The 22,989-nt window shown below is 37.4% G+C and overlaps 1 protein-coding gene across 1 annotated transcript; it reads right to left on the bottom strand.

The window, feature by feature from the left end:
• Window positions 1–18,161: 18,161 nt before the first annotated feature.
• LOC103736578 (olfactory receptor 8K3-like) lies at window positions 18,162–19,109 on the bottom strand. The gene has a single exon (XM_008836086.1). It carries the CDS (start codon window positions 19,107–19,109, stop codon window positions 18,162–18,164), a length of 948 nt encoding a protein of 315 aa, XP_008834308.1.
• Between the last annotated feature and the right edge of the window lie 3,880 nt (window positions 19,110–22,989).

Genomic DNA, 22,989 nt, shown 5'->3' with positions numbered 1-22,989 from the left:
AGGGAAAGATTGTGCCTGTCTTCTATTTCCCTCTCTGGTCTGCTCTTTGCCAGTGTCACCAAATAGAAGAGGAATCCCGTTCCTCTGCAGCCCCACCACCTACACCTTTGCTCCCTCCTACTGCCAGTCTTCTCTCCACAACAGCCCAACAGCCTGAACCTTTTCAGACTGCTATGCACCTGCCAGCACCTCCTCTCAGGGCTGTGAACCTGCCAGCGCTCCCTCCTACTGTGGCACAGCGTCTGGGAATGCAACCACCCTCATCTAATTCTATTTGAAAGGGAGAGTCTCCCCCACCTCTCCTCCTCCCTGGGCATCCCCCATGGTATGTGTTTCTTATACCTCTACCTCTGCTTCTGACCCCGAATTTCTCCTTCCCATGTTTCAAAATCTGCTCACAGGAGACACTTTCTCTAGAGAACCTTCAGCTCCCTTGCCATATCCATCCCCTTAGTTCTTTCCAGTTTACATTCCAGTTGGCCCTACAGCAGCTGACAACCCTGGACTTAGAATGCATAGTCCTTTTGGCTTTGAAACACTGAAAGCAATGCGCAAGGCAGTGATGGACAATGGTATGCATGGTCCTTTTACCATGGCCATCTTTGATCAGCTTAGCCATAAATTAGTCACTGCTTGGGATTTTACACACCTTACCCAGGCTGTTCTGTTGATGAATGCACTGAACAGGCAGCAAGAAATGCTCAAGCTAATGTTGATGTGACAGCTGACATGCTTAAGGCGGAAGGTGGATATGCTGATGCTGAGGCTCAAAAGGTTTTACTGGCTCAATATTTTGATCAGGTGCACCTCTGTGCCTTCAGAGCCTGGAGATCCACACCAGATGGTGAAACAGTGCAAGCTAGCTTAGCTGATCTCAAATAAAAGCCACAGGAGCAATGGACTGAATTCTTAGCTAGGGTCCACAGAGCAGCAGAGGCTAAGGTTCCTTACATAGAAGCAGCCCAGATTTTAAGAAAACAGCTTGCTTATGATGGCTCAACTCAAGAATGTAAAGCAGCAATTGCTCCAGTAAAAAGTCAAGATTTGTCTTCCTGGGTAACAGCTACTCAGGACATAGGCATGGTTTCAGCACAGGTTAGCATGATGGCAACTGCATTAGCGGAAGCTTTCGCTGCCCAAATGAAAGATCCATGTTTAAAAATGGAAAAAAATGGGTCACTTTGAGAGACAATACCCTCTCATAGATTGCAAACCTATACCTCATCCCCCACCTTCAGGCTCAAGACCTAAACCAAATAAAAAATGCCCTAAATATTTTTAAGTTTTCCATTGGACTAGAGATTGCCATTCTAACTTCAATAAAAATAACAAAACTTGTACAGGGAGTTGCTATAAGGGGTCTGTTAGATACAGGGGCTGATCAATCAGTTATTAAACATGTGGACTGGCCATCACACTGGCCCACAAAAAGGCCCCCCCCTCCTGGAGGTAGGAGGAACAATTTCCTCACTCCAGTCTTTCCATCCCCTACAGTAGGAAAGCCTGGATGGAGTCCATGGAGATTTTCAGCCATTTATCACCACAGGCCTTAACATTAGCCTCTGGGGAAGAGATGTGCTAGGACAATTACAGGTGTCTCTCTCCTCAGACTAGACCAAAAATTCTGACTAGACCTCTAAACAGTCTTACACTGTTAATAATCCTTTTATTCAACACCCCCACTTTTAAAGGCCATTGCTCTGCCACTTGAGCCCATAAAACTCAAATGGTTAACTGATGACCCTGTCTGGGTAGATCAATGGCCTATTTCTAGTAATAAATTACCTCATTTACAGGGTCTTATACAGGAACAATTAGATAAAGGCACTTAGAGCCCTCTAACAGCCCCCGGAACACACCTATATTTGTAATACAAAAGAAAACTCATGGAAAATGGAGATTTTTACAAGACTTAAGAAAAGTTAATGCGACTATGAAAAAGATGGGATCGCTACTATCTGGCCTTCCATCTCCTGCAGCTGTGCCTGCAGGACATGCTATTATAATAATTGATATAAAGGACTGTTTCTTTTCTAGTCCTTTACATCCTGAAGATAGGGAGCATTTTGCTTTCACTATCCCTGTCAACAATCACTCTTGAAGAATTTTTAATCATTTTTTTATTATTAATAACTATATGATTAGAAGAAGCATTTCACTACAGCTTTAATATATTCAGTAACACACCCCAGAGCAAGAGTATCCCTTTCACAAGTGGGTGCAAGTTTCTAGGTTCACAGTTGAATTAATATAATAATATATTATTGAACTCAGTATAAGCCTTGTAAGACATAAAATTAGATACGTTTTTAACCTTTAAAAAATCTCCATTTCCTTTTAGAATATATTGTTCCTTGCATAAAGACTCATTGTTTCTGCTACCAACACTGAGATGTTGGTGCTTGCATCTCCAATCTGTATGTATCTGTCTATTACCAGTCATAATCAGTTGCACTTGGATCCTTGGCTCCTGTGTATGTCTACTAAGTCATGGGGCAGACTTCAATGGTATTGTCCACCACCTCTACCAATCAGCATGACACAAATCTCTGAAAATGATGGGATTGCTACAGCCTGGCCTTCCCTCTCCTGCAGCTGTGCCTACAGGACATGCTATTATAATAATTGATATAAAAGATTTTTTTTCTATTCCTTTACATCCTGAGGATAGGGAGTATTTTACTTTCACTATCCTTGTCAAAAATCACTCTTACCTACATGGAATTCCTACCTCAGGGAATGAAAAATAGTCCTAATATATGCCAATTTTATGTGCATAAAATAATTAGTCCAATACTTAAGGAATTCCCTACTGTTCTTGTTGCTCATTATATGGATGATATCCTCCTTTGTCACCCTTCTATTCAAATTTTAGAAGTTATGCCTACTAAATTAACAATGGTTTTAACAGAATATGGACTTTATATTTCCTCAGAAAAAGTTAAAAATCATGGGCCTTATACTTATTTGGGATATGTTATCTTAGATAATCAATTATATCCTATCACCCCCAAAATAGAGTTACCAGATCCTTGTACTTTAAATCAATTACAACAATTTATGGGACACTTAAACTGGTGTAGGCCTTCTTTTCATCTTACTACCATACAATTAAGTCCTCTTTTCCATCTATTAGAAGGGGACTCAGATCCTAATTCTCTTAGACATTTAAGTACTTTCCAAAAACAAGCCTTAACACTGGTAAATAAAGCCCTTCATCAAATAAGAGTGAATAGAGTCAATCCTCAAAAGGATATTCAGATTCTTATAATTCCAAATATAGAACAACCATTAGCTATTGTATTTCAAGAGCCTAATTGCCCATTAGAATTTATTCACTTCCCCCATCATCTTAATAGAAATATAATGCTTTATTATTCTATGGTGATTATTTTAATTCAGAGAGCCCATTTACGGACTCTTCATGTTTTTGGAAAAGACCCTGATAAAATAATTTTACCCCTTACTTGGGAAGAAATTGATTATGTAACTTCAATTTCCCCTTCATGGCAACTTGCCTTTGAAAACTATGCTGGAGATATTGGCACTCATTATCCCTCCTGAAAACTTTTAAAATTATTTCAAATTAGTAAGTTTATCTTTCCCACTGTTACTTCACACTCTCCTCTCCCAAGGGAACACATCCTGTTTACAGATGAGACTAATGAAGGAATAGCTGCCACTATTTTTTATCAACTTCAAACAAAACAAAATGTTTCTCATACTTGGGAAATGCCTGTTGCTGCTTCTGCCCAATAATCAGAACTTTATGCAATCCTCCCTTCACGCTTTTTCCTCAACCTTTAAATATTTATACAGATTCGGAATATGCTGCCCAGGCACTCTTAAAACTAAAAATAGCATTTTTACAACATAAACCAAGAGAACCTACTGGCATGTTATTCTTATTTCTGAGGACTAAAATTCGCCAAAGAGAACATTCATTTTTTGTAACTCATATACGCTCCCATACTGGACTGCCTGGTCCATTAGCTTCCTTAAATCAGCAAATAGATAACCTAACTAAACAAGTAAATGTTATGACTCCTTTATGCAGTCATCAACTCCTTCATCAGCCAGCAAAAATATTGAAAGCTTTATATTCTCGCCTTACTAAGGATTGAGCTAAATTTATAGTTAAACAATGTCCTCAATGTGCTCCACTTATTCCTTTAGGCCTAATATCATCTGGCAAACTGATATAACTCATATAACAGAATATGGAAAACTTAATTATGTCCACTGTAAAGCAGATACTTATTCCTTGGCTTTAAATGCCATAGCCCATACAGGAGAGACAACAAAGGATGCAATTAAACATCTTATTCAGACATTTTCAATTTTAGGAATACCTCATCAAATAAAAACAATGGGCCCTCCTATACTAGTAAAATTTTTCAATAATTCTGCCAAACTTTGGGTATTTCACATACCACTGGCATTCCTTACAACCCCACAGGACAAGCAATAATGAAGAGACAACACAAATGTCTCAAAGATCAAATAATTAAAATAAAAACTGATGAATCACCTATACCTGGGATAACAGTACAGAATCCTCATTTCTTATTACAGAGGTCTCTACTGACTTTAATTTTTTTACACTAAATGATCAAGGATTTTCTCCAATGGCCAAGCACTGGCAGGGACTGACTGTCCCACATCCCTTGCCACAAGTGCTTTGGAGGGACCCTGAGTCAGGAATCTGGAGCAAAACTCCAGCTGCTCTACTAATAATGGGAGAGGAATATGCTTGTGTCTTTCCAGAAAATTAATCCTCCCCAGATGGGTGCCACTCAGATATGTCAGACCACTCAATTGAACCACCCACAGCAAATATGGCTGCACTGACCTTGGGAAAGTAGAGAAGGAGAGCCCGACAAAGAAGATGCAGCCTCCTGTGACCTGGGGAATGATTAAGAACCTGATGAACGCTGCCCAGGAGTTGGGACAGCGCCAGGGCCAAGATATATCTAAACCTGAAGTTCTTCTTGTCTGTGTTCTAACTATACTGACTGTGAATAGCGTAAAAGCTGAAACATATGTCAGTAATAATGTTATGGTGTAACTCTTTTGGATCAAGATTAACACGAGTGTATTACACAAAACTGTGCATGGCCACCTGGACCCATCATATGGGAAAAGGATGGACAGAGGATATACAGCAAAATGGATGGAGGATTTTTAGGTTGGAAAAATGGTACTGACCGGAGCCTAAAATACCATCATGATTTCAGTATTTTTAAAGGGGCACAGACCCTAGAAGATACTGGAAGTTATAGCTGTGTGAAAAACCAAGAGACATTTTAAAGATATTGAAGTAGTTAGATCAACCACATCTTTGCAACGAACCAGTCTGTCCATGCCTAATCACTTGGATGGGAATTTATGGGTTCTTCTTGTACAAAAGGGTTATAATAAACAGAGTTTCTGTATATGAAGAGACCCTTCTATACCAAGATTGTTAAACAGATAACCAGGAACAATATAGAAAGTCAAACACAATGTGTTAATAAGATAGTCAAAGACTTACCTGTATTTCATGTTATTGTTAATCATTGTTTATGCTTTGATTGTAAGTTTATTCCCTTGCATTGCAAAACCACCTCTAATCATACCTTAAAGCCAGGGAAACAATTTCCTGTAGGATGGATCTTCTTTTGCAATAATGAAACCTATGTTGCATTGCCTTACTGATATCAAGGATTATGTGCTATAGGACATATAATGCCTTTGCTAATAACCCCTCCTTTAAAAAGAATGTGTAGATGTTTACCTGAAGGTTGTGATGATTCTCTCAAGCTACTTGACCCAAAAGCTGTAGCTGTTAGTTCTGTCATTTTACTCCCCATACCTGGTTTCGTAACTGGATTGCAAAATGAAATATCTAAACTCACTTGTATAACTAGTAAAACAGCAAATATAACTGCAAAAATATTAGGAGAAATTAATTAGGAAATGGAAGAACTAAGAATTGCTGTGCTACAAATAGAGCTACCATAGAATTTCTACTGTTAAAAAAAAATCACATGGGATGTGAACAATTTACAGGAATGTCTTGTTTTAATTTGTCTGATTTTTTTCATATACTTATACCAACAGATTAATGATTTACAAGGATAAATTGATAAGATGTCTGAATTTTCTATACCTTGGCCAAAATGGTTCCTATGGCTTACTCCATTCTTGGACCCAATATTGGTTGGTGTACTTCTTATGGGAGCTCCAATAGTTATGCACTGTATTATAATTTTGATTAATAATACTCTGACCTCTATGACCACTTCCTCCCTACTTTTACAAAACAAAAATGGAGGAGATGTAGGAAACCAGGATGCCAGGCCCTAGGGTGAGGTGAACCTAAAACTCCAGGCTGTATTCTCTGCTAAAGGGAGGGGTGCTGAAAACAGTGGCTCTGATAATCCCTGTTTTGCAGAACACTCTGAGACAGGCAGGAGAAAGCTGCCTGGTTATAAGTGAAGGCTCTCTGCTCTTTGGGAAAGCGTCTTGGTCAACAATGCATAGCTCATCTCCTTGTCCTGAACAAATAACTCAGCTATCTCTGGCTAAGAGATTCGGCCAGGTTAAAGGTTTAGTCCTGAGCTAAAAGCTCAAAGCTTACTAGGATATTCTAAGAAAGAAAACAATGTGGCAAAAAAAATTATCAGACAGGCATTGAGAGCCTTGAGTAAAAGTTTAAGAATCCTTCTGGCACCAACTAGCAGACTAAATGCCCTGTTTCTTTGTACCCTAAATCTTTGTATGTGACTGCCATATCCCTTGTGACTGCTAGCTCCTTGGGATATATAAAAACCATCTGAATTTTAAAATAAATTGGCTTCTTGAAAAGATACAGGTCCCAGGGTCTAAGACTCTGCTGGCAATCAAGTCCCTCTGCCCTGAAGCCAGTAGGTCCCCTGCTAAGAAAAGCAAACCTGAGTATCTATATCTATCTACCTACCTACCTACCTATCTATTTATGAGTTGTAGAATAAAAAAAAAAAGAGATAACTACTCATTACTTGATTGAGCTCTATTCCACAGGATGGAAATTAATGCCTGGTACAATATTCTTGATCATAATTCTTCATAAAAATTAAATTTATTTTTGAGTACTTGAGACGTATATTTTTGGTCAAGCATATGCTTTATCCTTGAGATGGCTCTGTGACCTGATAAAGCCAAAATTAATTTTGCATATTCTAGGTGGATTGTTGTTTTGTAGATGTCTATTAAGTCTGTCTCAGCTAGAACATAACTGTGCTCTTTGTTGATTTTTGTGTAATTCTTGTAATGTTTATGTATTTATTTTATTATATGTGTGTGTATGTTGTCTGCATGTATGTAAGTTCACCTGAGTGTGCAATACGTGTGCAGTCCAAAAAATGGATTTAGATGTCCTGGAACTGTAGTTTCAGATGGGTGTCATCCCCATGTAGATGCTGGGATCCAAACCTGGGCCATCTGTAAGAGCAGCAAGTGCTCTTAAGTACTGAGTCATCTTTCCAGTCCCACTGTTGGGATAATTCTTTACTCTCAAAATCATTGCATCTTCAGTGTCCTTTGAGCAAGGAAATTTGGGTACAAACCCCTGAATAAGACTCAGCATGTATGGCAGAGTGACTAGCAGTGGGGGAGGGGGTTTGCATGGATGGGGAAAGGGATCGGGATGTGAATGGAAAATATTGTATGAAATTTTAAAAGCTTAATAAAAAAGCATTGCATCTTATTGCTCTACATTTATTTTACTGCTTTAAACGTTTTAGCACTCTGATCCTGAATTGATGTGTTTGTAATTGTTATTTTCACCTTCTTAACTGAACCGTTTATCACACTATGATTCTTCATATGTTTTGCCTGATTTTGTTTTTACTGTTTAAAGAAAAAAAATTATTGTACTTTTGTACATTTCACACAGCTCTCAATCAAATTTAGATTTCTTCTCCCATCCATGCCCCCGACCTACCCCTAGTCACCCCCACCATACATCATATATTATGCCACACATATTAAGACCTATTCAGTCGAGGATTTGTACCCAGATCTCCTTTGGTGAAAATTCATCTTCTGGAGTCTAGTCAACCTATCTATATATCTTAAGTAAGGTCTACTCTCCCTCACCTAGTACTTATCTGCCTCCAACAGTTCCCAGACTAGGGCCAGACCGCTAACCATTTCCCTTGCTCCACTCTGGGTCCTTGTCTAATTGAGTTGGCATGGGTCATGTGGTCGATGCCACCATTGCCACAAATTCACATATGCAAGCTTCCAGTTTTTGTTGGTTTTGATTTAATGTGTATTTCTTGTGCTATACTATAGGTCTTCCTCATGTGTTTAGAAATTCTTGCATTTAAAATTTTATTCTGTCTCTTCTCATTCAGTCTTTGCATGTTTCTTATAAGCATCAGATGATTGAATTTTTAAATTTTATTCATTTAATCATCATGTGTCTTTTTAATTTTGATAATGTCATGCATGCATATAATGTTTTGATAATGACCAACATCCCTCTAGTCTCCCCCCTAGCTGAACCTTTACTATTCTCTCCTAATTTCATATTTTTCTAAACCCCACAGAGTTCATTTACTGCTGCCCATATGTGGATGTGTGTAAATCCTAACTAGTCTCAGATTTCTGAAACACATAATGATGCCACGCATGAGTTCTGTGAAATGGGCCTTAAATTCAATAAAAATGTTGTTAGACATTCACTTAGTAATGGGCATGTCTTGCCAAGCAGATTATCATTATACGTCATAGGGTCCATAGTTGTGTAAGACTGATGATTCCTTTTCTCCCACACTAACATACATACCACCTTCTAGCGCTATGAAATATAGCCAGTTGGGATGAAGGTTCAGATTGATACCAGTTTTATTTCCCCACATTTTACCATTCAAGGACATGGTGTCCTCAGCAAGTGGGTCTCACTATCCTGTTTTGGAGGATAATCAAAGGCAATGGGAATTTTGGGCATCTACAGGCCCCATTGATCAAAGAGGTAAACAAATTTTCACACTAGGGATTTTATTTGACAGCTTGTGGTGACAGGGAAGGCTACTGTCTCCCTGTTATACATTATTATTTTATATGTGTATATATATATTTTTAAAATCTTCTGCAGCAGTACGATTCTATTTAGTATTTTCAATAGGCTTTACTGTGAGTTATCCCTCCCCATTTGCCCTCCTTGGCCCTGCCTCCCATTTTTCACCCCACTTGATCCTTATTGTTCTAGTTTTACTTTACACTATGTCTTAGCTTCACTATTGCTGTTATGACAACACTGACCAAAACCAACTTGTGGAGGAAATGGTTTATTTGGCTTATATCTCCCAGGTTCATCACTAAGGGAACCCAAGGTAGGAACTCAGGGGAGGAATATGGAGCACAAACCATGGAGGATAGTGCTTACTGACTGGCCAGTGCTCAACCTGCTTTCTTATACAATGTAGGACCACCTTCCCAGAGATAGCATTGTCAACATTGGGCTGGTCCCTCCCACATAACTCAAAAATCAAGAAAATGCCCCATGGATATGGCCTTTGGCCAATCCAATGGAGGCAATTCCCCAGTTGAGGACCTCTCAACCTAGATGTGTAAATTTGACATCTAAACTTATCCAGCACACACTGAATTATAGCTCTCCTTTCTTATCCCTCTCCCATCCATAGGATTTTACTGTTTTACTGAGTTATATTGGCATTCCAGTTTGTACAAGCATATCTTAAGCTTCAAAATAAGAAGGAAATGTTACATTTGCTTTCTGGTTTGGGTTACCTCAAATAGAATGATTAGCTCTAGCTCAACATATTGACCTGCAATTTTCAGAATTTCATTTTTCTTGAGAGCTGAATATGTTGTATTTTAATTGTAGAATTTAATTGGCTTACATTTAAATATTAACTTAGCTACTAGTAATGTGTTACTCCATTCATTTTGTAGCACTTGCTGATTGTATTGTTTCTTTTCTTTCAGTTCTGATCTACCCTATTACTGGGTTTGGACCCCTTGGGCATTGTACATCATATGACTACTATATATTTTTCTTTGTTTTTATCAAGAAAGTTAAAAATACTTAGATTATTGCAAAGTGTTTTAATAAGAAATTAATATGATAGTAATTGGAAGAACAGCAGCAAAAGGGTGGAGACTAAATATTAATAAGAAATTTCTATATTTATAAAATACATTCCAATGTTTGAACTTATATCTCATATATTTCTTTACTTTGTATTTCAGAATTTATTGATAGTTTTTTGTTTCTTACTGTTTCTAAACATTTATAAAGAATTTTTCAATAATAGAATATCTAAGCTGATGTAGACATTGTCTTGCCAGTGACTTGTATGTTTTCTCCTATTTTCTTTTCAATCATTTATGAATCTGTTGAAAAAGTATCTTCAGTTGTTTTTGCAGGATAGTCATATTAGATTTAGACTTTTAGGTATTGACTATTAGGATTTTCCCTGTCAATACGGATTTGCTATGTTCCTTCGCAGAGTTTGTTCTTCTCTACCAGGAAAATTTCATGGCAGTCTTTTCCAATTATTAAGTCATTTGCCATTTCTACAATTTTCTCTTTTAAGTTGACAAAATTTTTACCCCTCAAATGATTGACTTAATATTTGGGATACAGATTTGGTAGAGTATTATGTAACTGGTGATATTGGGACTTCTTTTTCCTGAATATTTTTTCTCTTCTCTATTTTTTTTTTCATTTTGCTGCTATTGAGCCTGAATAAGTTTTCTATGTAATTGGCATTCTTGTCTGTCTTGAATCTCAAAAACTCATATATTTGCTGTTTTATTGTTGTTTCAAAGTTTCTATACTTTTTACCCATTATTTCACTCCTTTTAAATCTTTACACCTTCAAAGCTGTATTTAAAAACTTGCCCCAATTTTGTAAGAGTGAGTCACTCCCAAATATCTCAGTCCTCAGCTCAGTCTGTGTCTCTGGGATCCCAGACTCCTGGCTTGGAGTTCCATTCCTGAGACTTCATAACATCCTCAGTCTTAACTCTCAGACATCCCAGGGTCCCAAGGATTCTGTTCCATTCTTGGTATGCAAGCACCACCAGTTTTGGAAGAGTGAGCCGATCCCCACTCTCTAAGCTCTAAGCCTAACCTAGATTTATGGTAACCTTCCCCACACCATACATGAAATTTGGAGCTTCCCTAGTGCTGTAATCTTAGATAGCAAACTTCTCTGGGCCACAGGGATCCTACCTCATTCTGGGTCTACAGGTACTCCACTCTTAGAAGATTAAATAAGTCCTCTCCACCTCAGCTCTCAGGCCAGCTTCAGTCCCTGGTATCCTTACCTGTTCTAGACTTTTGGCTTGCATCTCCAACCCTGAGACATCTCTGCACCCTACCATCTAAACTCTATTCACTCAAGAACTTTGAGCTCCAACTCTCACACTAACTGAAAGACAACCTGTTCATGTAGCAGCCCCATCCAACCTAGTTGATCCAGAACCCTGTGAAGCTGGTCATGAAGCCTCAGCTAATGATTGGATCTATCTTTAGCATAACTGAGAAACTTCTTTCACCAAAATTGTACATCAACTTAATATGACCTCAAACTGAACAGCATGCACTACTCATCTGGGTCATAACATGACAAGCTGGGGAAACAACAAACAAGACACAGATATTTCACAAGAAAGAGATTAATTATCCATAACAAGAAACACCACCACACAAGCCTAGACACCCAGGCCTCAGGAAAAAAAAATCACACACAATATGAATGACCAAGATAATATGACCAAAACAGAAATTAACAATTCCATAATAATGTTTCCTGAGAAAGATAATCAAGTGGAAGCACAAGGCAATTATGTGAAAATAGCACTTATAAATATTTTCAAGGACTTCAAAAAAATATGAATAGAAGAACTGAACAAAGATCGTGAAAACACAAATAGTTTGATGAAATACTGAAAACAATTTAAAACATGAAACTGGAGTTCAATAAAGAGATTGAATCTCCAAAGAAAACCCAATCAGAAATAAAATTTGAAATAAAATGCTTAGGAACTCAAACAAAAACCTTAAAAAGAAGCAAAAGAGGTGGAGGAAATGAAACCGAGTATATTAGTTCTTGACACCAAGCTTGGGGAAATGGATTGCTCAATTAAAGAAAAGATCAAGTCTAGAATAAGCCCAGAATAGACTATGCAATACTTCCGTGGCACTGTGAAAAGAAAAACAAGTAAATGTGAGTCATAGACATAGAAGAAGTACAAGAAACCCAAGCCACATCATAGCCAATATTTTTCATTAAACCTTAGAAGAAAATTCCTTTAATCTAGGGACAGTACCCATCAAGATAAAAGAGGCATACTGAACTCCACAGAGAAAGGGCCAGAAAAGAAATTTCCTATGTGATGTAACTGTCAAAATACTAAATGTATAAACTACAAAGAAAAAATATTGAAAGTTCTGAGAAAGAAAGGTCAAGTCATATATATAGGCACATCCATCAGAATAACAGCTGATTTTTCAATGGAGACTATGGAAGTCAGAAAGGCATGGACCAATGACATACAAGTCATGAAAGAGAATGGATTTGAGCCCAATCTACTATACTCAGGAAAACTATCAGTTGTAATTGAAGGAGAAAGAACTTTCCATGATGAAAAGTGATTGATTCAATTTATGTCGACAAAGCCATCTCCATAGGGAATATTAGATGAAATACTTTGGTTAAAAGAGAAGATTAAACAATACCAAGAGGGCACAAACATAAAAAAAAAACTACCCAGAGCAGTCAACAAAACAGCATTACGATACCAACATAACAAGAAAAAGAAACTGGGCAATTATAACCCTTAAGCTTAAGGCTCTCAATGTCCCAGTTAAAAGACACAAACTAACCATTTAGATTAGAAAGCAACATTTGCCAATTTGCTGCCACCAATAAACCATTTCACTCACAATGATCAACACCACCTTAAGTAAAATGATGGAACTATTTATTCCAAGCAAATGGAACCAAGAAACAAGCAGAATCATCTATTATAAACAACAACAACAACAAAAAGGTAGACTTCAAACATACTAGTCAGAAGAGACAGGGAAGGTGACTTCATAGTTATTAAAGGAAAATTCCACCAAGAAGCTATTATAATCCTAAAATATATGAAACTCACATAGGGGTATCCAATTTCATAAAAGAAACATTATTAGGTCGAAATTTCACAATGCTGTCAACACAGTGAAGGTGGATCCCTTCAGGACCCCACTGTTATCAATAGACAGGTCAACCAGACATAAATTAAACAAGAAGCCTAGGAGTTGACACCATAAATGAAATGGACTGCATAGACCTCTACAGGACAATCCATCTAAACACCAAAGTTTGTACTTTCTTTTGAGAAGCTCAATGGTCTTTTTTCAAAACTTAGTGCATAATAGTACCTAAAGCAAGTCTCTACAAATTTATTAAAACTGATACATCATCTTGTATCCTATTCAACCACAGAAGCATAAAATTAGATATAAACCACAACAAATATAAATGGGGAAAGTCACAAATTTATGGAAGCTAAATGATACATCACTGAACAAAAACTGAATCACAGGAGAAATCAAGGAGGAAAACAAAACTTTCTTTGAACAAAAATGAAAAACACAATGGAACAGCAAAACATTTGGGAAAGAATACAGGCAGTACTGAAAGGTAAATTTGTAGCATTAAATGCCTACATCAGAAAATTAGAAATATCTCACATAAAAAAATGACACAACCTGAAAGCCTTGGAAAGCCAAACACAAAATGTAGCCTCAAAATGTATAAAGTATCCTGCAATAAATCTAACAAAGGAAGTGATAAATCTAATAAAACCTTTAAGACATTGAAGAAAGAAATGGAAGAAGATGCCAGAACACAGAAAGACTTTCTATGATCATCGATCTGAAGGATTAATATGTGAACATGGCCATCTGTGAGCATTTAAGCAAGCACACATACAAAGCAATATTTTATTCCTTTGAATGTTTGGCTGTTACATTATCTTATAACTTTGAATATTCAGCCTTCACAGATGGCTGTTCTTTCAGTGGCAGCCAATCAAAAGGTTTTACAGGAATAGAAGGATAATAATGAGTTTTCTTTCTATCTTCTAATAATACTGGAACAACAGTAGCTGAGGACTCTGGTCCTGTTTCTGTTTTAATTTTAGGCAGGGTAACCCTCACAGGAGGCTTCCCTCAGGATTCAGATTTCTGGTTCTGTCACTCATAAAAACTGAGATTTGGCTGTTTTTTTAATGTCCCTGGTGTGAGTGTGTGTGTGTTGGGTGGGGGGGACCAGAACATACAAATTGTTCAATTAACAGAACTCTTTGCCTGTTACCTTTCTTGTTTTTTTCTTCTCCCTATTCTCCTACAGGACTACTGGTTAAAAAAAAAAAAAAGACTGAATGCATCTTCTTGCCTAACATTTCCAATATAAATTGGAGACTTGAAAAAAGACAGCCATGTAGAGCTGCGTTTGGCAATACTAGGGAGCTGTGGAGAGGAGTCTTGCTCCAGTGGCCACCCTCAGGGTTCTTCCACAGTGCTTCTTGCCTCTCTGACCCAACCTGTAGCCACAAGGCCATCCATGTCCCAAAGATGGGTCCAGCTCTTCTCTGGGTGTCCCTGTAGCTGTGCCTGGCTGGCGTAATGCCTCAGCCAAGAGAAATACTAGCTTTGTGGTGGCAGCACTGGGATGGGCAAATCGGCATCCACCATCCAGTTCATCCAGGATACAGGATTCTGTGTATACAGTTCTGTTTCATGTCTGAAAAACAATGTACCACTTCTAATCTCCATGGTTTCTAAATAGGAATCTGCTGTTTCTTCCTTATAGGCACAAACTTTAATGGAACACAGGCACATCCAATATATGTTACCCACATTAATTTTCATTCAGGTTTACTGGGGCAGCTGCTCAGGAAGAGAAAATGCGACTCCTGTTTTCACTCATACACTAGCCTCTTTCACCATTCTAGGCCTTCTAAAGAGTCTTAAAGCAGATAATGCTCCCGTTTCTGCTAGTGCTCACTTTTTGGCTTATTGTTGTTTCCCATTGCTCTAGGATCCTGTACAACCCTCAAGGCCAGGCTACTGAGAACACAAATATCATCCTCTCAAACTATATCTGTGTAAAACAAAGGGGGTTTTGTTCTACCCCTAAATAACAATTTGCTTTGACACTTTATGACATTAATTATACATTGTTGGATGACCAGGACTACTCTTTTGCCCAATGACAAAAGGTTAAACCCACTTCTCTCAATTTACAACTTACTTGATGGAAAAATCTTTTCTTTAACTATTAGAAGTCAGTTAGGTTAAAGTATGGGGTTGGGGTTATGCTTGTGTATCTACAGGTCACAGTAAGGACTTTTGGATGCTCTGATGAAGATTAAAGCCCTGACATGAAATACCAAAGCTTTTATTGTGAAGAACCCCTGGAGGCCCCTTTCAAGAAGATGTTCATTGCCACCATCAGTGAGAGAGCATGCCTTCTACCCAGCATACTGCTTTTCCTACCTGGGCCCAGCAGAAGAAACTCATTCAAGAGGCTGAACATCAAATTAGAAATGCAGGACATGAAATTTCCCCTATGATTCTGTTCCTGGTGATGCTTCCTTTATTCTTGTCCCTACTGCAGAGAGTGTATGTATGCCATCTGTGTCTCAAATGGGACCAGTTGTTGTGGGATATCCTTTAATACAAAACTGTACTTTTTCATGCTCTGAGACTATGGTAGGTCCTATTAGGTAGTAGAAAAACGAAATGAAAATTAGTCAGTATGAAGAGACCTTGGAAGAATACCACTGATCAGTCCAAAAGAAATAATGTAAACTTTGAAATTTATCAAAATTCAGCTTATGTTCAAAATACAGGGAAATACAATTTTACTAAGATTAAAAAGGGATGTTCTGAGTATAGCATCCATTTTAGTGGTGCCTTGAATGCAAGTTTCTCTTTGGGTTCCTGGGACCATACACAATCAAAATTTCTGGTTTCAATTAGCAGTAGATACCACAAACAGAAGTACATTCTGCATGTTAGAAGAAAACATGTACAACTATTAGGTAATAATATCATAGGTGTATCCATAAAATATAATGAGTATGTCAGAGTTACTGAGATAATGTTACCAAACAAGATCAGATTGTATCTAATATGGCACAAACCTTGGTCTCCATTGCTACTCAGGAGCACTGTTTGTGCATATTTAATCAAATTTTTCCATAATTTCTCACCACTTTGTCATGTATTTGACTGAGTTTGATAACATTCTGCATTTCACTGTATCTTGCAAAATCATGAAAATATTTGTACACATATTATACTATGAAGATTTTATTGATATAAAATGTATTATGATTCACTTGTGTTGTTTGATTCTTTTCTTTATTTTTGACGATTTCTTTCATGTGTACAATGAAATCTAATCCTATCTACCCACCATTTTGCTCTCCAAATCTCCCCATACATCATCATAACTCCCTCTAAATTTCATTTCTTTTCTTTTAAAACCCACTAAGCCCCCTTAGTGCTGCCTGTATATACATAACTGTGTAGTCATCCACTGAAGCATGGAAAACTACCAGTTGCCACACTAATTGATAAATAAAAATATGTATATTTCTTAGGTACAAAAATATAACTTGACCTGCAGAGAATTAAATTAAGCTTTCTAATACACTACCACAATAAAAACTTAAGAGTTTATTCTTCATAGTGAGCACATAGAAATCTTTTCCTTTAGGAAAATGCTTTTTCAGTGTCATTGATTTCCTTTCTTGACATATGCATTAGAAGAAGTTATGCTTTATTCCTAAGCACTTGTTGATTTAGTCTGCTTACAGTTTGCAGCTGAGTTAACATTTGATTTCACGGTAGTGATAGAATGTAATTTGTGTGACAAAACTAATTAAATTATTGAAACTTGATCTAGGACCTCAAAGTTAGTGTGCTACCTTCAGTATTCCATGTGACCTTGTGAAGAACGTGGATGATGGCTATTTATGGCAGGATACTTAATTGTTTTGGGTTATTGTACTAAAATTTTTTCAGGATTGTAGCCCATTTATTTCCTGTCCATTATTGATTGGAAAGCTGACACTTCTACTGCAAATATAGATATGTTTGTTTGCACATACAATGCTAATATATCTTTTTGGGCCTAAACATAAATTATCTGCTAAATTTATCATAAAATCATATAGAATTTTCCATTTTCAAGTCTTAGCATCCTGAAATCTATGAAATATAGAGCAGCCTGTGTATTCCATTACCAAAGAAAGATTTTATGACTCTTCAATCATAATTTCAGCAGTGGTTCTTTTTCAGTCAGAATCAATCCATGTTTTATGATGAAATATTATTGTTACATATTACACATCCATCATCACATTTTCCATAGCTTAATCTTATTTTATCCAACTAGATTTCCCTCTGCTGGTCCAGACTTCAATGACCATTTAATAATGTAATTATTATTTAACAATTGCTTTATTAATAGCTCTCTCAAAAAAATATACAATTCCCTTAGATGTCTAGACAATCACTCTCTGAACTCTACTGGTGCTTGCTTTATTGTCATTTTCTCATAAGCTCTCAAATTTAATGAAAATTTTAACTTACATCTAGATACCTGTTCTATTCTAGTATTTAACTGATAGATTTATTGTATTTTTTATATTTATTTTTGTATCTCAAAGAGGGAGGAGTTTTTATTGTTAGATTAACCATTTTGTTTAATGATCACATGACTCTACATAAATACATATTGGGTATCTTGCTTATGTTTTACTCAGTTAGGCACTTGAGATGAAACAGAATGGAAGAATCATATTCTGTAACTTAAAATAGTTTATTAGAAGGGAACTAAATGCAGACAACATTATAATATGTAGCAATGGCTTGCAAGTTAGACTTCACCTTACAAATATCAATATTTGAAGTAGTAGGAATCAGTAGTGCAATTACAATCAATGTAGAATGAAATTGGATGAACATGTGTCTTTAAATCTGTGTTTATCATGTATACATTCTTTCCCATTCCACAAGACAATAGCATAAGGCTAAAGAGATAGTGGTTAGAGTTTATACTGACTATAGTGTGATTTCTTGTTATTATGCTAGAATTTTACAATTTAATCAGAATATTTGCACACAGTTTCCACTTTCTATGCAAGGCCTGTTTTACTTCTTTGTTCCTCAAACTGTAGATCATGGGATTCAACATAGGAATAACCAAGGTATAGAACACAGAGGCCATTTTACCAGTCTCAAATGTGTGACTGGACTTGGGTTGCACATACATAAAGAAAAGAGTCCCATAGAATATGACTATCACTGTCAAGTGGGATCCACAAGTGGAGAACGCCTTGTGCCTTCCTGCGGCAGAGTTCATCTTGAGGATGGCCACAAGGATAAGAATGTAGGACACAGAAACTACCAGAAGAGAAGAAACCAAATTAAAAGTTGCAAATATTAGAATGATCAGTTTAATTTCATGTGTGTCTGAGCATAGCAAAGATATCAATGGCAGGCTATCACAGTAGAAATGCCTGATGGCATTATGGCCACAAAAGGATGAAATAAAAATTTTAATAATTGTCAGTAAAGATAAAAATATACTGTAGAGATAAGGTGCTGCCACCAGCACGTGGCACAACCTTTGAGACATGATGGTCATGTACATCAGCGGGTGACAGATGGCTACATAGCGATCATAGGCCATTGCTGAGAGAATGAAAACTTCAGTAGTGATAAACAGGCTGAAGAAGGTGAGCTGGATAGAACACCAACTGTAGGAAATGGTGGGTCGATCAACAACGAAATTTATTAACATTTTGGGTCCCACAGCTGTTGAATAACCAAGATCAGTAAAAGACAGGTGTCTGAGGAAAAAGTACATGGGTGTCTGCAGCCTGGAATCTGTTTTGGTAAGGATGATCAAACCCAAGTTTCCCAACAAGGCAACCAAGTATACAATGAGAAAAAGCCCAAATAAAGGGGCCTGAAGCTCAGGGATGTCTGTGATTCCCATTAGAATGAATTCTTTCAGCTCAGTTAGATTGTATGTATCCATCTAGGCTACACTGGAAACCTATATTGGTAAGAAACATGAAAATAATCATTATGCATATTAGATATAGACAGTAATAGTTTTATACTTATGTATTTATATGAAATAGTCATTTTATGTAGTATGAAAATATATTTTCTATTTTCTTTGTGTATAGTAAAATATGTATGTAATTATATACATAAGATTATTAAATGTTTACAACTTTACAATTTCAATCTAAATCTTGAAGGGTGAGGCAATAATAGTTGCTTTTTCATGTTCATAACATCATTATGCATGATAAAATTTTTAAGACTCTGCTAAAACATTCTTCTGTAGTACACTCCTAATGGGATATAAACTAATACCAACATATGACTGAAAAAACAACATAAACTTCACTTGTTATATATGTGGGGACATTTTCCAACCACAGTATCCATACTATGTATAGCCAACATATTTCCTCATTAACTAAGAAATTAACGTCTGGGGCTGGAGAGATGGCTCTGCAGTTAAGAGCACTGGCTGTTCTCCATATGGTGTTTAACAACCATCCATCCATAACTTCGGTTCCAGGGGATCTGAATCCTTCTTCTGTCCTCTGCAGGCACTGTATGGCACTGGTGAACTTAAATAGATAGAGGCATAATACTCATTCACATAAAATAAAAATAAATAAATCAATAGACTTACAAAAAGAAATTAACATCAGACCTTGAAACCTTATCCTCTGTTCTCTGAGAAGATGGTTAATTTACAACCACTAGTAATAAAATAATTTCACAGAACAAAATATGGGGTAATAGTATTATGTGAAGTCATTTTTAATAAAGCATTTAATGCTAAGTATAGTTAATATTTTAAAATATTACAATATGGACCAAAGAAGTGATAAAAACATGAACACTGTCACTCAGAGCAACATACAAATATGAAATCTTTTCAATGTTATTCCATGGGAAGGTGGGTAAGAAATCCCAAGGTAATCTAAGGAAATTTTGGCAACTTATGGCTGCTGGGAGGGGGAAAGATGATGTCTTACAGCATTGGGACACTTCATGGACCAGGTGGATGGATTCATACTGAAGGACATATATGTATATGAGACTTCATTAATTGGGAGGGAGGCAGTGAGAGAAAGAAGTGGAGAGAAAGAAGTTGATCTAGATACCACCAAATTATAATGTATGAACATTACAAAAATTTGGCAAAAATATAATTATATATATATGATACAACAACTCATGTTTCATTAATGAAGACTCAATTACCCCAATGTTAAACCTTCACAAGGGGCTAAAGTTAACATGTATTGTTTTTCTGAGGACCTGGGTTCAGTTCTCAGCACCTATGTGGTGGCTAGCAACCTTCCATAACTCCAGTTCCAGGGGATCCTAGGCCTTCCTCTGGCCTCTGTTGCATTGCATTCACAGTTATACTTACAAGCATGTGGGAAAGTACTCATACATATAAAATAAAAATAATAAAATAGTAAAAAATGTTAAAAACTTTCACAAGTACTTTCATTGTAAGGCAAGCAATCTACAATAGGCTTCTTATGTAGTAAGCAAAAAAAAAACAAAAAACCATACTAATATACCAGAATATCAAACCCAGTAGTGTGTATAAAAGATAAAAATCAACTTTTACACATTTAAGAGGGAAAAGAACTTTAACAATGAGAGTTTATGATTGCAGCAAAACACTAACAAAATGAGTCAAAGAACAGCAACAAAAATAGACCATTTCAACAGATTCCAAAAACACTTGACAGGAAAGCTGGAATAGTAGCATGGAGAGGCCAGTGCTGTATAATACTTGGTTTCTTTTCTCCCTTTGTCAGGCTGCATAGCTCTTTCCAGGACTCCGAAAGCTAAACAATGAACAGGAAGAGACTATCCTGGTCAGTCAAGGCTGATTTCTCTAAATTCTGTATTTGAAGTGCTTGGTGTCTCCAACAATAGTGTCTCACCACCTATTTGTGATGGGCAGTCAATAGCAATGAGAGAAGCCTCCTTCTTTGGGTGGGTTTGCACATAACAATGGTCTTATGTATTTGAACTCACAGCAACTGTGCTTACTATATAAGAGCTGCACAAGAATAAGTCATTTAAAAATCCAGCATGAATCGGTAGGGGCTCACAAGACTGCAGCCCTAGCTGAGGAACTATTGACAACTGACGACTGCTTGGAGAGATAGTCATTTTTCTTTTGGGGAGAATACTGACCATGCACTGGGAGATGACCTCATGCCGTGGAGCATCTGGGCAGCACTAGTTAGACTTAGTGAATTACTAAAAATAAACAGAGAGTCCTTTTGCTTCCTGGGCTGCATAGCCTCTGGTGTCCTGGTGCCAGCACCTTCCTGGGTAAGTCCAGCTGGCACCCACCATGCCTTGACTCCCCAAGCCTCTTTGACTCTCCCATCTCCCCCACCACCTCTTTCCTCCTAGCTTAGGTACTGGCCCATTTCTTGTCTTGGCACCCCAGACACTGGGGCTAACCTCTCTGCCCAGAGCTAACCACTGCCTCCTGATCCTTTGCATCTAGATCAACTCAGTTCCTCCTTGCAGTCCCCAGGAGTCCTCTGGTCTTGGTCCTACCCTCACCTCCTTTTACTTCCCTGGGCTGCACAGCCTCTGGTCATCTTGGTGCCAGCACTATTCCTTGGTAAGTCCAGTGTGTCCACCAATCTTGACTCCCCCAGCCTCACTCACACTTCCAGCTCCCCTCCTAGTCTGGGTACTGGCCCATTTCTTGTCGTGGAACCACAGACACCTGGACTGACCTCTAGGCCCAGAATCCCCACTGCTTCTGGATCCTTTGCATCCAGACCAAACCAGTTCCTCCCAGTAGTCCACAGAAGCCTTCGAGGCCTCTTCCTACCCTAAGTCCCTCCCTTTGTATCCCTGGGTGGCACAGTTATCAGCTTTCTGAGACCAACATTTTTCCTGGACCCCGCTACCAGGACAGCCCAGCCCTCAAATTCCCAAGGTCAGCATCTTTCCTGGAGGGATCCAGACATTAGGAGAAAGCCTGAGAACATCTGAGCCTCATTCCACTTGGGCTTCTGTGGGAACTCCTGAAGACAAAAGCAATTACGCCACTCCAATATAAAATTAAAAGAGAGAACCGGAAGCCTAGACCAACCAGCATTTCATGTCCAAGAAGTAAACCAAAAAGGCATATAATGTTTACAAAAAGAAGCAGATCTAAACTCAACAAAAAAAGGCTTAAGTCTCACACAAGAATCGCAAACTATGAAATAATTTCACATGTCAAAATCACAGAGAAAATATAATAACAAGAAAAAACAAAATAATATATGCCTACCAAGTACCAATAGTCCTCTAGAGGAATACATTGAGAGCCCCCTCGAGATAACACAGGACATGGAATTCAAAAGAACAATTACAAACATGATAAAAGAATTCCGTGAATTTAAGAACACACAAAGAAATAAAAGAACTGAAGGAAGAAAGGCATAAACTTCTGAATGAATTCAGAAAAGAATTAGAAATATTGAAGGATACTCAGGCTGAAATGAAGAAGGAAGTGAAACACCCAGTAAGCCAATTAGAAATGACAGGAGAAAGCCTCACCAATAGGATGAATGAAATGTAAAACAGACTCTGGAAGATAAAGTGGATGAATTGGACCACCCAAGTAAAGATTATGAAAAATTAAAAAAAAAACCACAAGAATGAAATATGAAAGAATTGTGCGGCATCATAAAAAAAAAACAAAACCTATGAATCATAGGTATACAGGAAGGAGGCGATTCTAAAGATAATGATATGGATGAGATCCTTAACAGAATTGTGGAAGAAAATTTCCCAAAATTAAAGAAAGACATGTCCATACAAATACAAGAAGCATATAGACAGTACCAGAAAAG

This window comes from Nannospalax galili, unplaced genomic scaffold (assembly GCF_000622305.1).
Source record: "Nannospalax galili isolate Female #2095 unplaced genomic scaffold, S.galili_v1.0 scaffold337, whole genome shotgun sequence".
Taxonomy (NCBI): domain Eukaryota; kingdom Metazoa; phylum Chordata; class Mammalia; order Rodentia; family Spalacidae; genus Nannospalax; species Nannospalax galili.
The sequence above is the reverse complement of the archived record's forward strand: the minus strand, read 5'-3'. Positions and strand labels throughout refer to the sequence as shown.